The sequence below is a fragment of the Solanum dulcamara genome, chromosome 2, assembly GCF_947179165.1.
Source record: "Solanum dulcamara chromosome 2, daSolDulc1.2, whole genome shotgun sequence".
Lineage (NCBI taxonomy): Eukaryota > Viridiplantae > Streptophyta > Magnoliopsida > Solanales > Solanaceae > Solanum > Solanum dulcamara.
The window spans coordinates 8,965,244-8,981,360 of record NC_077238.1 but is presented as its reverse complement, the minus strand read 5'-3'; the positions used below and the strand labels follow the sequence as shown (position 1 = coordinate 8,981,360).

The 16,117-nt window shown below is 33.9% G+C and overlaps 2 protein-coding genes and 1 long non-coding RNA gene across 5 annotated transcripts; 2 read left to right on the top strand and 1 right to left on the bottom strand.

Annotated features, from left to right (window-relative positions):
* Window positions 1-2,607: 2,607 nt before the first annotated feature.
* On the top strand, window positions 2,608-6,109 carry LOC129880240 (pentatricopeptide repeat-containing protein At1g05670, mitochondrial). Of its 3 annotated transcripts, none has more exons than XM_055954194.1 (2): window positions 2,608-2,671; window positions 3,596-6,109. In XM_055954194.1, exon 2 carries the CDS (start codon window positions 3,686-3,688, stop codon window positions 5,942-5,944), a length of 2,259 nt encoding a protein of 752 aa, XP_055810169.1. In that variant the 5' UTR covers window positions 2,608-2,671; window positions 3,596-3,685; the 3' UTR covers window positions 5,945-6,109. The 3 variants fall into 3 exon arrangements, with proteins under 3 accessions (XP_055810169.1, XP_055810170.1, XP_055810168.1); XM_055954195.1 differs by lacking the exon at window positions 2,608-2,671 and adding an exon at window positions 2,683-2,722; XM_055954193.1 differs by lacking the exon at window positions 2,608-2,671 and adding an exon at window positions 2,742-3,440.
* Window positions 6,110-6,261: 152 nt separating this feature from the next.
* On the top strand, window positions 6,262-7,791 carry LOC129880245 (uncharacterized). The gene is made up of 4 exons (XR_008765350.1): window positions 6,262-6,336; window positions 6,640-6,751; window positions 7,173-7,556; window positions 7,658-7,791. It is a non-coding gene; the product is annotated as an uncharacterized LOC129880245 (long non-coding RNA).
* LOC129880242 (HIPL1 protein-like) lies at window positions 7,100-10,682 on the bottom strand. Its single transcript, XM_055954196.1, has 7 exons — window positions 10,535-10,682; window positions 10,273-10,430; window positions 8,839-9,612; window positions 8,279-8,492; window positions 7,993-8,171; window positions 7,643-7,866; window positions 7,100-7,560 (listed from the first exon to the last, which is right to left on the bottom strand). Exons 1-7 carry the CDS (start codon window positions 10,620-10,622, stop codon window positions 7,167-7,169), a joined length of 2,031 nt encoding a protein of 676 aa, XP_055810171.1. The 5' UTR covers window positions 10,623-10,682; the 3' UTR covers window positions 7,100-7,166.
* Between the last annotated feature and the right edge of the window lie 5,435 nt (window positions 10,683-16,117).

Here is a 16,117-nt window from a genome sequence, read left to right as displayed (position 1 = left end):
TTTTATACTATTAAATTATAATCATTTTTATTATGACATATTAATTTGCAATATTTATTTTATGAGATTTCATTATTATTTTTTGTTGAATAATATAGTATTATCATTCATCTCATGTTTTGTATTATTGTAACGACTCGAACCATCGCTATTTAGGTAGAATAAAAATTTCATGAAACTAAATTGTCTGGACCTGCATCATCCCGTCAGAGTGGGCATAATCTCGCCACGACAGCGCCTCCACAGCAGGATGGGAGCCGCCAGGGCGGAATACTCGGGGACAAAATTAAAATAACGCGAAGTCTTATTTTTCCCTCTTTTCCTGAAGTGTCAAAATAGGTGAGGGTCACCCTAGAAACCCTCAAAAAATTGCTCTAGGCTTGGGAAGGAGGAAAAGAAGATTTTTATCGCAAAGAAGGCTACAACCGGCGAATTTCAAGCCTACTTCCATCACCTCGTTGTCCGAATGCTAGGATTGGAGCTACAATACCTTTCTACAGTTGTTTGGCTCTTAGGTAGGCTAGATTTTCTTAATTAAGTAGCTATAAACTTTTGCCCATTGCTTAATATAGTGGTAATTGACGGAAAATTTCATGTTTAGGCCTTCGGGCGGAGTATGGGCAGTTGTAGGTGTAGCCTTAGTTGTTAAATCTAATGTATACTGTGTGTGGGAGAATTGTCCTGTGATTTGGAGGGTAGGTAATGGTTTGTTTTCTCCATTTGTGTTATATATGTCTGTTAACTGCTCCATTGAGTGTATGCCTGCGTGAGAATAGGGGAAACAATAACGAACCTAATGAAATGACTAAATGTGATTAATTGTATACTATGAACCTGTTAATTGGTTGTGTAACTACATGAGATTGTTAATTGAGACCGTGGTTGTGGTTGATTGGATCGAGTGTCATGATCTGATATATTATTAGATTGGGTGTCACATTTTAATACATAATTGAATCAGATGTCACGTTTCTACATATATTAGATCGAGTGTCACATTTTGACACATATTGAATCAGGTGTCACATTCTGACATATTATTGGATCGAATGTCACGTTCCGACACACTAATAATTTATAAATGGGTTCCATTAGAGGACCAAGTATGTGTTTATGGTTCCTTGAGAGAATCAATTGGTAACTGTCATTTCTTGAATAAATGTGATTACATGTGCAAGGACTGAAAGATTGACATAACTACAATTAATCTTTTCCATTCTGTCAACTGATTCGAATTAAGGAGTAGAAGTCCGAGTGATGCAATATTTGTGATTTGGTTGTGTATCATTTGTTGATTATATTGTGGTTGTCTGTTGTATTTCATGAAATCGGATATGAGTTTGTGTGTGGTCAAGTAGAGAATAGTTGTCGTGTTATTAAGTTGGAATTTGGTGACTTAAAGTCTGATAATGTTGTGATCCTATTTTTGTAAGTGATTGTGAGGGCCAGATGTATTAGTGGGTGTAGTGGTGGAGTGACTAGGCTCAACCTTGTGAAGAGAGTTCGGTTCAGAATGGTTAGTAAATCTTTGCTACACAGCGAAAGCGGGGTTAAGGGTTGTGTTATTGCCATATGGATTTTGTGACTGTAGAAGATTAGCATAGCGGACTTAGTGGTGATGTGTGTTTGAGAGCTCCTCTATTTGTAGAAGTGCTAGGCCTTGATTTGTATTAGAGTTGGTAGCGGACCAACTAGAAGGGATAAGTATTAATCTTGAAAAGCATTGGAAGGTTATTGGGAGTGGTAAGAGTTCGTGCATAAAGATTTGGTAGTGTATGTCCTTAAGAGCATGTCTTTTTCTTGTTGATTTCTTTGTATTATGCGGTGGATATCAGATTGACCGATGATGCCTACCAGTACATATTGTTTGTACTGATACTACTTTTGCTATGCCACTTGGCATAATCTCATTGCAAGGTCAGTGATGTTTCTTATGTGAAGACGAAGATGTTGGGAGCTTTGTCATTACTTTATTTATGCTCTATAACTTTAGAAGCTTTTGTACCTATTTAGACTATTATTCTTGGGGGATGTTTGCATGTTTCGTTGTAATTAACTTTAGAGCAATAGAAATCAATTTATGTAACTTCAAAACTTTCTTAGGATGTTAGTTTGTATTATGTTAACCTTCCACATGTTTTAACCAGTTAAGGGTTAAGAGTTCTCCTATCTAGATGTTAGAGTAGGTGCCAGCACGGCCTGATAGGTTAGGTCAGATCGTAACAGTTATTTTCTTAAGAAACACCTTAGATAGTTATATTTTGATAGTACTAAAGAAATATTTGAAGCATAAGTTAATTATATGTTGGTATGAATACTTTATCGAAAAATCCCAAAAATTTGAAAAGATCTGAAGTTGAAAAACTCGAGTTTAATTAATTTGATTTAATTTATAAATTTAAAAGTACGACATAAATAGTTTGATTTAGAATTTGAAAAATCCAAACTAGCCCGATCGCGTACGCACTTGTGGCATTACGATAGAATCTGTGAAAAATCAAACAAGACAACACCAAAATAATAGTCACCCCAATCTAAGCCCATAAGTTTCTTAATTCTAACATATGTCCGGCCCATAAATTTTAAAAGAAATGGATTTTCAGAGGGCCCAATTTGATTCAACGACCAGCACTTTGCTTTCTTCTCCGGCGAACGGTGGTATTTTTCTCCTGTAAGAACCCTAGTCCCCTTTTTGAATAATTTTCTACTCCCAATTCATATAGTAAGATTGGAAATGTCATTTCATGCTTTTATTTATAGAGTTAATTTTCATTTCATTACAGTTGAGATTAGCTTATCTTGTAGACTCTGTTATAGATGGAATATGTCACTTATGTCTCTAGAATAAGAGAATTAGCATTTATATATCAATTGGGTGTGTGACATAACAGTGAGTTTTCGACTCGAATTTACAATGTTAGAGTTGGAAGTGGAGGATGCTTGTTATCTGAACAACCCCTCTTGTCCAATAGTGAGCTGAATGTTTAATTTTAGCTGTTTCTTTTATGGATAGTTATTTATTGGTGAAGCAATAGCAGCATCGACCAAGTAATGTCACTAGAAAAAACCCACTTCCCCTACTTCTATTGTTCTTGCACTTTCTTCCACCCATCTGTTTTTTGTTTGCCCGGGATTATCGGGAACAATCTCTCTCTATGTACACTCTACCCGCCTAAGACACCACTTTGTGGGACTATACTGGGTATGTTGTTGTTTCTTATTGTATTTGGGAATTTGAGAATTGGGTTTTAAAGATAGGTTCTTTCTAATAAAACAATATTTTTCGACTCTTCTTTATACTGGTCGCTCTGAGGCGAAATTGTAGTCGATCTCTTTTTCCGGCAAAGCCAAGTTTCTTCTCCTTCGCTGGCATCCTCCTACTGCGACAAATTTCTCGATTTATCTCTTCAATTCAGACCCTACTTGTAGGATTACACCGGGTATGTTGTTGTCAATAACAGCAGCATCAGATGGGTTAATTTTTCGTCTTTATTTAGTTCTCTTCTTTTCCAGATCTTGCATTTGGAGAAATTGACTTCTTAACAAAAAATTACAATAATCAATGTTTGATGTGATCATCATGTTTGTTTTGCAGGTGACAGAGAGATGAAGTTTCTATAAATTGATCTTATACATGGAGGAGAGCCATGGCGTTTGCAAGCTTTAATGGCTCTCTCAAACAGACATGAGGAGGTGTTCTGCTTTTGTTTTTCCTTACCACTGTCAAGTCTTGTCTTATCATCGATACTTTGGTTCTATGACAAAACACACTTCATTCTTTTCATATTCAACTAATTCTGCAGTTGAAAAGCTTTCTTGCCTTCCTTTAACTGCCGCGAGACCTTTTCCAGATTATTCGCCTAAAAAACCCTCCATTAGAGACTCTGAACTTGTGCAGCACGTATCGACTTCTATTAAGCAACGCTATTCTGAGCACATACGGCGTGTTTTAAAGCCCTTTGAATCAAAAATCAAACCTGACCACATCGTTTGGGTTCTCATGACCATAAAGAATGATTACAAACTGGTTATAGATTTCTCTGATTGGTGGTGTCAACGGAGGGACCCGTCAATTGAGGTACGTTGTATTATCGTGCATATTGCTGCTGCACAAAAAGATGCAAGGACAGTGCATAGGCATATTCATGATTTTTGGGCAAGACCCGGTGTAGATGTGACAGTTTTCTTCCCCCAGTTTCTTGAAAAGTTAATATACACTTACAAGGATTGGGGTTCTAATCCATTTGTTTTTGATATTTTCTTCCAAGTGCTTGTTGAATTAGGAAGTCTAGATTATGGAAGAAAACTTTTTGATAAAATGTTGCACTATGGCTTAGTTCTATCTGTCTCTTCATGTAACTTTTTCCTTTCACATCTCTCGCATGAGATTGATGGGCACAAAATGATGTTTAAGGTCTTTAATGAATTTTCTGAAGTGGGTGTTTGCTGGGATAATGAATCTCATAATATAGTGATCCATTCTCTTTGTCGGATAGGGAAAGTTAAAGAAGCTCATAACTTACTCCTGCAAATGGAGCTGAGGGGCTGTATGCCCGATGTTGTAAGTTACAGCACTGTGATTAATGGATACTGTGCCACTGGACAGCTTGAACCAGTGATGAAGATCATCCAAGAAATGCAAGTAAAAGGATTGAAGCCAAATGCATTTACTTTTAACAGTATAATTCTTCTTTTGTCTAAGAGAGGCAAAGTGCATGATGCTGAGAAAATCCTGAGGGAGATGACTTCCCAGGGAATCACTCCAGATAATGTTGTTTACACAACTCTTATAGATGGCTTCTGCAAAACTGGGAACATAAGTGCTGCATACAGTCTGTTCAATGAGATGCAGTGTCTTAACATTACCCCTGATTTGATAACATATACTGCCCTTATTTCTGGTCTGTGTCAAAGTGGAAATATTGCTGAAGCAGATAAGTTGTTGAATGATATGCTTGGCCGGGGGTTAGAACCTGACGAATTTATTTATACAACATTTATTGATGGTTATTGCAAGGCAGGGGAGATAAGGGCAGCCTTTTCTCTTCACAACAAAATGGTTCAGATGCAGTTGGTGCCAAATATTGTGACATACACTACACTAGTAGATGGGCTCTGTAAACTAGGAGAACTTGGTACAGCAAATGAACTTCTCCACGAGATGTGTGGAAAGGGTCTTGAGCTGAATATCTACACATACAACTCACTTGTTAATGGTTTTTGTAAAGCTGGAGATGCAAATCAAGCAGTAAAGTTGATGGAAGATATGGAAGCTGCAGGGATCTGTCCTGATGCATTTACTTATACTACTCTAATGGATGCTTATTGTAAATTAGGAGAGATGGGCAAGGCTCATGGACTACTACATCAAATGTTGCTCAGAGGACTCCAACCCACAATAGTTACATTCAACGTTCTGATGAATGGCTTTTGTATGTCAGGGATGCTAGAAGAGGGTGATAAACTGTTGAAGTGGATGTTGGAGAAGAGTATAATACCAAATGCTACTACCTACAATTCTCTTATGAAGCAGTATAGTGTGCGAAATAATATGCGTATGACGTCAGAAATTTATAAGGGGATGCTGGGCCAAGGAGTTGTACCAAATGCCAATACCTTTAACATATTGATACGAGGACATTGCAAAGCTAGAAATATGAAAGAGGCTTTGTTTTTGCACAAGGAAATGATCAAGAAGGGATTCACTCCGACATTAGAGACTTATCATGCACTCATAAAAGGGTTTTTAAAGAGGAAAAAATATTCTGAGGCCAAAGAAATGTTTGAAGAGATGAGAAGAGATGGTTTATTGGCAGATAAAGAACTTTACTCTATCTTTGCGGATATGAACTATGAACAAGGTAACTTTGATTTGGCGCTTGAGCTTTGTGATGAAGCACTAGAAAAATGTCTTGCAGACAAGAATGATAACAGGAATGCATGATGGTTGTCTGACATGTTTCTGCATCCTGTTTCTGGTCATCTTGTTGCTAATTTTGAAACTAGTGACAAAACCAGTTGTCTTGCTCCACATGATGCTAATCCTTTTCATGCTGTCAATTCGGCTCCAGTTGTATTTCTCTTCAAGTCATCAGATGATCTTTTGAAACAGGCGAGTTTATTATACTTGGTATTTGCATATTGTTGCTCACTTCCATTTCTTCAAAGAAAAGCTGAGCACAGTTATAGATGCATGCTGTAATTTCGCATTTCAGTGCACTTTTGCTTTCTTTGCTTTGCTTAGATTTGTACCATGCGATGCAGGGAGATGAAAGGAGGACTGATGGTCACCTTTGAAACAATCCTGCTTGGATTGGAAAGAAGCATAAAAGCTAGGTAAAAATTGCAAATTCCAGTTTCCTCCATTATAATGAAGTGGAGAATAGAACACGTTAGACTATACTCTTTTTTTCCCATATAAACCTTTATATGAACTTCTTTGATAAAGATACGAAACTTTAAATGGACTTGCACATGGCTGTGGTTTCCTTTAATTTTGGTGGGGTGGGAGGTTCTTTGGTGTTGAGGATGTAAAAGACAGAAGTTCCAAGGCGCAGCATTATTTTAACCTATATTTGATGTTCATAGCTGCAGAAGTGCTAGTGATTGATCTAACGTTCATCTTTCTTCGTGAATCAGGTGTTGTGGGCTTGATATTCAATGGCTATTTCTTGATATGCATGAGATTTTAAATTAGCTCACACAGTTTGCTAATTATGCCATAGACCTGGTGGTGTCAGTTTCAGGAGAGGTAAATTGTAGATCATGCAATTAATTTAACTTCAAATTTAAGTCGAAAGCAGTAGTAATCAAGTACCTGTTCTGGTCAAGTTTGTTTTTCAATCACCTATCCACTGAAGCTAAGTTATTTCTTTGGCGAGGAAATTTATGTTGCTTTGAGGTAGCTTTGCTGTTTTATTCTTTTATTAATGTTTCTCTCTAATTAAATCGTTGTATCATTGTATAAATATATGATATGCTATGCTTCTGTGGTTGAAGTCTCGCTGTATTTAAAATAGCAAGGACAATAGTTTTGTTTTCAGGGTTGATCATGGCTTTCATCTTAAGAGTTGCTTTCTATCTTCTCGACAAGATAATGTTGCTCCAATCCAAACTGTAGCTTGTGTATTTAGTATAATGCTGATCTCATAATCACAGTGCAATAACTACAGGATGAAGCTAGTCAAAAGCAGCAGACAGTAAATAACAAGGACTGAGCAGAGATCTGCTTTAGCAACGTGACCATCTGAAGGTGCAGAGGGACCTGGGCTCTCAGCAGTCCTTGCTGTCTCCATCGAGCAAGTGTAGTTGCAGCGACTTGGACGAACCACTCTGTATACACCAGTGCTTGTTAAAACATAGGTATCCCTCCTGTTATCCTGTCCAAACGAGAATATGTAACCTAAAGCAGGCAGTGGACTATTGGGAACTGAACTGCAATTGAGAGGGGAATCATGAGCACAACTGAAAGGGATGCCTCTTGCTGTAAAGTTCCCACTGTTGTACGGATTTTCTTGAGCTGCCCAAAAGTTCTTAGCATACAAATCTCCATAGAGGTAACTGCAAATGGAATCATCTTTCTGTTAAGTTTGGTTCGCTAATTTTACTTCGATCTTATATCAACAAGGGTGTTCATATTTACCTTCCATATATGCAGGGATCAGTCTTGGAGCGATAAACATAGCCACCTGATATGGCTGCAGATCCAACTTCTTTATTTACTTCGGAATGGGTGTATCCTAACACTGGGAAGATGGGATTCACAAAATCGTCAGCTGAAGCATTTTTAAAGCGTAAAGGACCTTCATACATACTCCATCCATAGTTTCCCCCTTTCGTGATGATGTCAACTTCTTCATACTGATCCTGCATGATTCAAATAATTGTCAAAAATTCAGCATCAAGATACCAGGTAGCATGTTATTTCTGTTGAAAAGATCTTAAAAAACAGAGATGTTATAGCTCTCAACAAAAGTGATATTGTCATTGAACCTTGCCAACATCCGCACAGATGAAGTAAGAAGGCCTTTCTGAGTCAAAGCTACAGCGCCAAGGATCTCTCAGTCCTAGCGCCCAAATTTCAGGCTGCAAATCTTTGTCTTGTGAATAAGGATTATCTCGAGGAACCGAATAGTTACCCCAATGTCCGAGGTCTGATATTTCTTCTTGACCTAATGACAGAATCACTTTAGTGTCTCATGACATAACTCAAGAAAGTGCAAGGCAGGCCTTTTAGTTTGTTTCAATTATTGTAAAACAAATAAATTAAATTGCTCACTTGGTATGTTATCAATATCAACCCTCATTATTTTTCCAAGTAATGACTTCTTATTTTGAGCAAAATTGAAAGAGTCATCTTTGCTTCCACCATCTCCCATCATAAAGTAGAGATATCCATCTTCAGGGCCAAAGAGAATCTGTCCTCCATGATTAGCTGTGAATGGAAGCCCCATTGTAAATATTCTCCTCGCTTCTGATGGTTTCGCCTTCTCCTACAAAATGTGTGAAATTTCAATTAAACAAGATTATAGTTCTTGCAGTGAAACCTTTGAAATGGAATTGGAGAAAGGTCTAATCCAATGTAGAATTAGGTTCTAACAACTCAAGTTTTAAGATGAGATGATAACATAATTCAACATGATATCAGAGCAGGTATAGGTCACGGTTTCAAGTCTCTCTGCTAGCTACAATCAGAAAGAGTTATCGTGTGCTTAGCCCATAAAAAAGAATCAGACCAACATGTGAGGAGCGTTGTTAATCATTAAAAAAAAAGTAAATAAAATCTAATAATTGGTTATCCAGCTGCTGTTTAAAAACATAATAGAGTGAAAAACCAACCATTGATGGATTTGGTGCAGTCCCATTAGCACTGAACTCTGCAACAACAGAATGGTATTGGCATGGCTGCTTATTATCCTCTGAGTTTATCTTAGAAGGATCACAACCAACATCTGAATTACAAGCACATCTTCCAGCACAGCTAGGGGACTTAGCTTTGTCACAGTTATATGATGCAAAAAACCTGCCATTCTTGGCAAAATTTGGATGGAAAGCCATCCCCATCATCCCATATCTTGCATCTAAATAAACCTCATCTGTCAAATCAGCAAATGGACTTGATTCATCAAGCCCCATACTTTCTCCTGAATCTTGATCTGGTATAGTTGCTAACCAAATTTTTCCAGCCTGATTGGAGAAGAATGCTCGGTTCGATCCATCAGGATGAGGAACCATGTTGAGGTAAGCTCCATCAGCAATCTTCTCAAAACACATTCCATTCGGAGGCTGTAAAGTTTCATTTTTATTGAGTGAAACTTGTTCTCCATTGAAACATAATGAATCTTTATCAGAGTTTCCACCAAATGCTTCACAAAAATCGGCTTTCGATTGCCAGAAGTCTGTTAACAAGGAGGAGTTTGAGTTTTTGGTCCCTCCTGCTTTGGTTTGCAAGGATGGTGCAAATGGAGAATTTATTATTGATATGTTTTGGCAAGAATCCCAGACAGATGAACAAAAGCTTTTCTCTGATGTAGCAGTTGAATTGCAAAGAACAGGAACTGGTCTTGGCCCTGATTTTACCTTAAACAACTCTGCTGAGAACTGATCACATGTCTGCAACAAAAAAAAGGGAAATCTTTTGGATTAGTTTTAAATAGAAACTTGAAAACAAGAACAAATTTGTTCATCAGATGTTGAAACTATTTAGATGCAAGTTGTAAAAATTCATGTTTCTTTCTTCAAGAATTTGAGAAAAAAGAACAAATTAAGCTAATCACAACAACAACATATCCAGTGTGGTTCCACGAGTGGAGTCTGGGGAGGGTGAGGGGTATGTAGACCTTAGCTCTACCTTAGTAGGATAGAGAGTTATTTCGGATACACCCTCAACTCAATGATAAAGATTTTTTTTTAAAAAAAATGCTCCAACTTCAATTTCCATAAACATGTTTAAGAATAACAGCAAAGTTTGTTTATCAGATGTTAAAACTATTTCTTATTTGAGTTGTCAAATGTCAAGATTCATAATATTTTTCAAGAATTTGACCAAAAAAGCAAATTTAAGCTAACCCCATCAAGAAAATATTGAAGGTAAAACCTTTTAAAATTAACCAACTTCAATTCCCACTAACATATATGAGCTCTGCTGTTCGTACTCTCCAACAATGCCAATTGACTCAGGTGAGTGTCACATCCTCTAAAAAATAGTGAATTTTTCTTCAAAGAGTCCGAACAATATAGTTAATAATAAATTATCAAAATTAGAAAACTTACTGAGCAGAGTATTGATTTGACAACAGAACTACATGTAGTGTCAGATATTTTCATACCCTCAAAAAGCTTCTGCAATTTTACATCTTTGGAAGAGTCACAACATACTCTTCCATTATATGGACAAAAGGCCAAAGTCTTTTTAGGAATAACAGGTGCTCCTACATATAGCAAAAGAAAACAAAAATTTGTATAAAAATGATATCTTGATAGCGATTGAACTACCCTCATCATAAAAAAATTGTAAAAAAAAAAAAGAACTTACTCAAATCTGTGCATAAAGGGAGTGAATAAGATGGAGAGATGAAGTTATAGAGAAGGAGACAAATGAATGAGAAGAGCAAATTATTCATTTTGGGAAAGATGAAACAAAGAGGACAAGAACAAACATGCAGCAGCAAATCTGGATTTTACTTGAAGTATTGAGACTATATATATATATACATATATATAATTCTTTTATATAAAAGTAAATAGATAAGGCAAAGATAAGTGAACATTTCTAAAGGAAAAAAAAGGGTTTCCATTAATAAATACTCCTTTGGTTTCAATTTTAACTTGATATGAAGTTTAGAAATCTTGTAACTTTAAATCAAAAATATGTAAAATGTATCAAAATATTTTTTAATTTTATGGTCTAAAATATGTTATGTGAAAAATTAGAAATTAAAGACTTGTCAAAAAAAAGAAGAAGACGTTCTTATTAAAATAAATAAATAAATTGAAACCGAGAGAGTATGAGTTTAACTCTATGTACTGACAAAGGCAAATTCATGATTCCAAATTTATGGTTGCTATATTGATTTAACTCAAGTTAATATATCATAATAACTGAGTTTATGATTAAATATTTGGTGGATTTCTTTAGTATATACGTAGGATTTGGGCAAAAACTTATTAAATTTACATGAATGGATATATTACGGTATAAATTTATGTGTGCATTGATAGTATAAAAGAAATATTACGATAAAAGGTTAGATGGTTCAGAATTTAAGCTTTATAGGTTCAGCTTTTACGATTTTTAACATTAAACCTATTATATTTTTAAAATTATGTCTTCATATATATACTTTTTATTGGAATTTAGATGAGTTTTTTAGATAAAAATATATTTCGAATGAAAAATACTAAATTCATATGAATCCGACATTGCAACACTATATACATTTCTTTGTAAGCTTACCTAATACATAACTATTGATAACATCTATAATACAAGTAATTAGAAAGGTTGCCATATAGTAGAATATATATAGTATAATTTTTTTTTTACACTATTCATTTGTATAAAATGATAACTGAATTTTTTTTTACACTATTCATTTGTATAAAATGATAACCGAAGAAGATGATATATACACAATTTTATCCTTATTGTTAAAGAAATTGTTTATGAAAAAAATCTTAACTCAAATAAAATAATTTAAAACAATTTTAGAAAAAAAATATCATAATGAAGAACAAAACAATACCAACAACAAACATGTTATCTATATTTATATAAGTTAATCTATAAAATATAAGTAATAGTTTTCCAGAAAATGTTTAAATTTTTTCATGCTCTTTTTAACTTTAAGGTATGATTGAATTATGTATATCAGAATTGGTTAGAAATTGGGAGGCACGATTGGGCAAATAATAATTCTAAATACTTTTGTATTTGACTTGTAGCCACTATAAATCTCAGTGGATGAGTAGTAGTTGAAAAGGCCAGTAATGATAAAGGACAAAAATAATAAATATTTTATTACAAACCCATAAAAGAAGCTTGAATTTTTATATTTTTTTTCTACTTTTTAAAAGTTGGATTTGAATACATTATTGTCTTACAGGTGTGTACATTTATTGCTTTCAATTTTCTTTACTGATTGTACTTGTTGCCTACAATTTAAAACGTTGTATTGTGGGGGCATAAATCATCTAAAATTGAATTATTCAATTGAATTAAGATTAATTATTGTAAATTTTATCTGAATCTTATAGTGATTCTTTTCAATTATATTTATTTTTATTTTTAAAAAAAATTATCCGAAATTTCTTTTTTTTGGTCACTTTCGAATACATCACGTACGTCCTGATACATCACGTAAAGTGATATATTTGATTGATACATCACGTAAAGTGATGTATCCGACATCCTGATACATCATATAAGTGATGTATTAGTGATGTATCCGACTTTTCGATACGTCACATAAAGTGATATATCCGACCAATTTATCACGCACAGTGATGTATCAGAGAATAGGAGAGAATAGAGATTTTTATAATTTTTTCAAATGACAGAGAATTTTAAAGAATATGGTAAAATAAGTTGTGTATTTAGATAATTTTTTCTTAATTATGCTAAACGTTGATTTATTAGATCGGAATTGAACTTTAAGGGCTCGTTTAATTGGGAATAAGTTGTTTTAGAATTAATTATTTCGGATATTAGTTATCTCATGATTGTTATTCGATCCACTCTTAATATAGGATAAAAATAACACTATAATTCCGAGATTACTAATTTTGGGATAAGTTATCCCACAATTTTAATTATCCTAACTAAATATAGGAAAAACTTATCCTAAACTTTAACTCTGAGATTAGTAATTTATCCTTCATATCAAACGAGCCTTAAAAGTTTATATTTGGTACCCCTTTTGTCACAAATTATGTGACATCATTTTTTTTTTAAACTTATCTAGATTGTCTTTTTGTCTTTTGACTTATAAACAAAAGTTATAAGTTAGAAAGAACTTTTGGCTTATTTTTATCCTTTTAGTTTAAAACCATATGTTTATAAGTATATTTTTTTAATTTGTTCAAACATTTCAAAAGTGTTTAAAGGTTATTTTGTCTTTAAAACACTTACAATAAGTCAATCTAAACAGGCTTTTAGTCTGTTCCAAAAAAAATGTTACTTTTTTTATAATTATAAATAATTTAAGTTTAAAATTTTTATTTTACTCTTATGTGAAATAATTTATAGTCATACAAATGTTTAAAGTTGATTTTAGACCACAAATTTAGAAGTTTTCATCATTTTTTTAAAATTTTTGTATGTCAAGTTAAAAATAACGCCACATAAATTAAAACAAAAAAATATTTATTTTTAATCATCAATAAGCAACTACAATATAGTTTATTTTCATCTTGGTGAAACTTTTCGTGTACTCCAACTATGAAATAAATAAATTTGGTTGAAAATGATCACTTTCTTCTAAACGATTTAACCAATATTCGTACCAATCAACCTTTATTTTCCCTCTTTTTTGCTTTTGAGTGGATATACTGTTATTTTTAAATAATTTTTTTTTTGCTTATATAGTCATTGAATGTGATAAAAATATTTGACCCGCTAAACAAAATTGAATTTCTTTTACGTGATACACTACGACATGTTAGGAAAGGTAACCACAAACAAAAGGTGCACGATAAGACAATAGCGGAAGAAAATCTAAATCTAAACTTTTTCTTTTATTTGAACCAAGAGGAGACAAACCAATTCAAGCATAAACAATATTTGGAGCAGCAAGCATATCACCAAAATAAATATAGCAAAGCAAAATCAAATCAACATTATGAAACTCTAGATTTATGTGAAAAACCTCTTCGGTGTGAAGAGTAAAAACCACGGGACCAAAAGCTCCATTATAATCAACAAAAGTTACAAAAATGTTCTCCAAAATTACCATCAAAGAAGTGTCAAACAATGAGCAACAACAATTAAAGATAACACTAAAGAGCTAGATAAGTAAAATGAGTAAAATAACCAAACGCAACTACTGTTCACGAGCTAAAATATGGAGCTACAGCACTCCAAATCTACCTCTGTCGATTCCCAATTAAAGATTAAGTTGAAAGGAACAAGCTATCCAAAAATCAGCTCAATCGTCAAGGAACGAAGCGGGAATCGTGATTTGAAAATGTCTGTTAGGACTTGTGCGAAAATTTGCCCTCTCTCACTTTTCTCTATTGTATCTGCTGATCTCTCTTGTGAATTGTGAAAATAAGACTTAGATGAGTCTTACATATTGCACTATAAGAATTGGGCTTATGGACAAAAGTGGGCTAATCCAAATTGGGTTTTTATTTATCCACATAGAAAGAAAAAAAAATTCAAAACCCAACACGACAAAGGAGGTATTAAGTGACAATACTTATTATGGCAAAAATATTTAGCAGTAATTGAGTTAATATCATTTCATCCAGAGCCGCTAAAGTCTTTGGCGTCAATTTTATAAAGTATTGATTATAAATAGTCATATTTATTATTGCTGATAAATATAAAATACCGACAATAATATAATTACTGCTAAATTATTTATTTATTGTAGTGATACTTCAAAATGTTTATGTGTTGTCACGAGCTAAATTCACAAGTCGTGATAGCACCTATGTTCCCAACTGATAGGTAAGTCAACCCAAATATTTTATCAATTTAGTAAAATAAATAAAGCAAGATGATAGGCGTCAAGTAGAATATCCACACACTAAGTCTGTCATAAATATGAAATGCGGAAAGCTAAATACCACCCAAGATTTAATGTCATAAGTACAAGAACTTCTAAAATAAGATGCGAATATGGAACTAAAATGACTAGTTTTATAACACCCCGAATATTTCTACACCAAGACAAGTTCAAAGAACTTTCATCGGCTAAATTTTCGTATGAGTACGGAATAGGATCAACTTCAAATGTCCATATCTCCTATTATATAAGGAATTTGGTATTCCGTGACTTATCAAATTAAAGGTCTTTGAGTCCTCTTTCCAGCACCACCAAATTCGCCTTATTTCGAGTTTAGAGTCAAAAGTTATAATCATTTTATCAAAAACTACCGCTGCAGTAGTTTATGGGCTTGGCGAGGCGCGCCAGCAAAGCGCCCGAAACTAGCTGCAGTAGTTTGGCCTTTGACGCGGCACGCCACTATCGCGCCTGTAGGGTTTTGAGCCTGTTTTCCAGATTGTTTTATAAAGGGCATCTTGGACAATTACCTAAACAAATATATACGAACTTAGACGCGTTTTGGGGTCATTTGTGCAGTCTTTCATCTCTCCAAAATCCTAAACTTCATCCTCCTCTCTCTCAAATCATCCCCTCCAATTTTTCTCTCAAACTCAAAGGATTCAAGCTTCCCATTTAGGACCAAAAATCAAGGTTTCTTCAAGTTTTACTCTAAGGTATGTGGATTTTCATCCATGGGTTCTTCCACCCATGGAGCCCAAATATTTTTTTAACTTAGTATTTAAATTTTAAATGATAAAATGCTGTGGACTTTTACATGATGGTTCCAAATGCATATATTATGGTATATTTTAAGTTTATTTACTCCTATTGATATATATATTTATATTGATTCTCAATTTCAAGTGATGAGGTTTTATGGATTTTCATACTACGATTCCAAATGCATAGATTCATGAATATTTAAAGTTTATTTACCTATATTGACTTATGTTGATTCTTATTTACATGAAATGAATGGTTTATCAAGGTTCTTATATGAAGGCTTGAAAGGTAGTTTTAAAGTGTATATGGGGGGTTGTTTTAAGATATTTCATATGATGCATTTCCATCACTCTCATACATTAAATGTGTTTGAAAGTTATACGAAATGAACTCACCTAGTCTTCTTATGTTGAAATGAAGTTGAATTGAAAATTTTGACTCCAAATGGAAGTTTATGAAGCAAATACATATATGTTTAAGAGAGTCTTGTGAAATGATTGAATGATGATGAAAGAGCTTTTAGCCAAAGAAAGGATTCAATGTGAGGATAATTCTCACATATTTGAATCAAATAAAATATTTTAATGAGATATTCCACCGATGATGATTTAATGTCTAAAGTTATA

Excerpts from the sequence above, each read along its gene's own strand:
- LOC129880240 (XM_055954194.1), top strand. The coding sequence starts at position 3,686 with ATGAGGAGGTGTTCTGCTTTTGTTTTTCCTTACCACTGTCAAGTCTTG.
- LOC129880242 (XM_055954196.1), bottom strand. The coding sequence starts at position 10,622 with ATGAATAATTTGCTCTTCTCATTCATTTGTCTCCTTCTCTATAACTTC. Across the intron at positions 9,613-10,272 it reads TCAAATCAATACTCTGCTCA|ACATGTGATCAGTTCTCAGC; the intron begins GTAAGTTTTCTA and ends TTTTTGTTGCAG. Across the intron at positions 7,867-7,992 it reads TCTGTGCGGATGTTGGCAAG|GATCAGTATGAAGAAGTTGA; the intron begins GTTCAATGACAA and ends TGAATCATGCAG.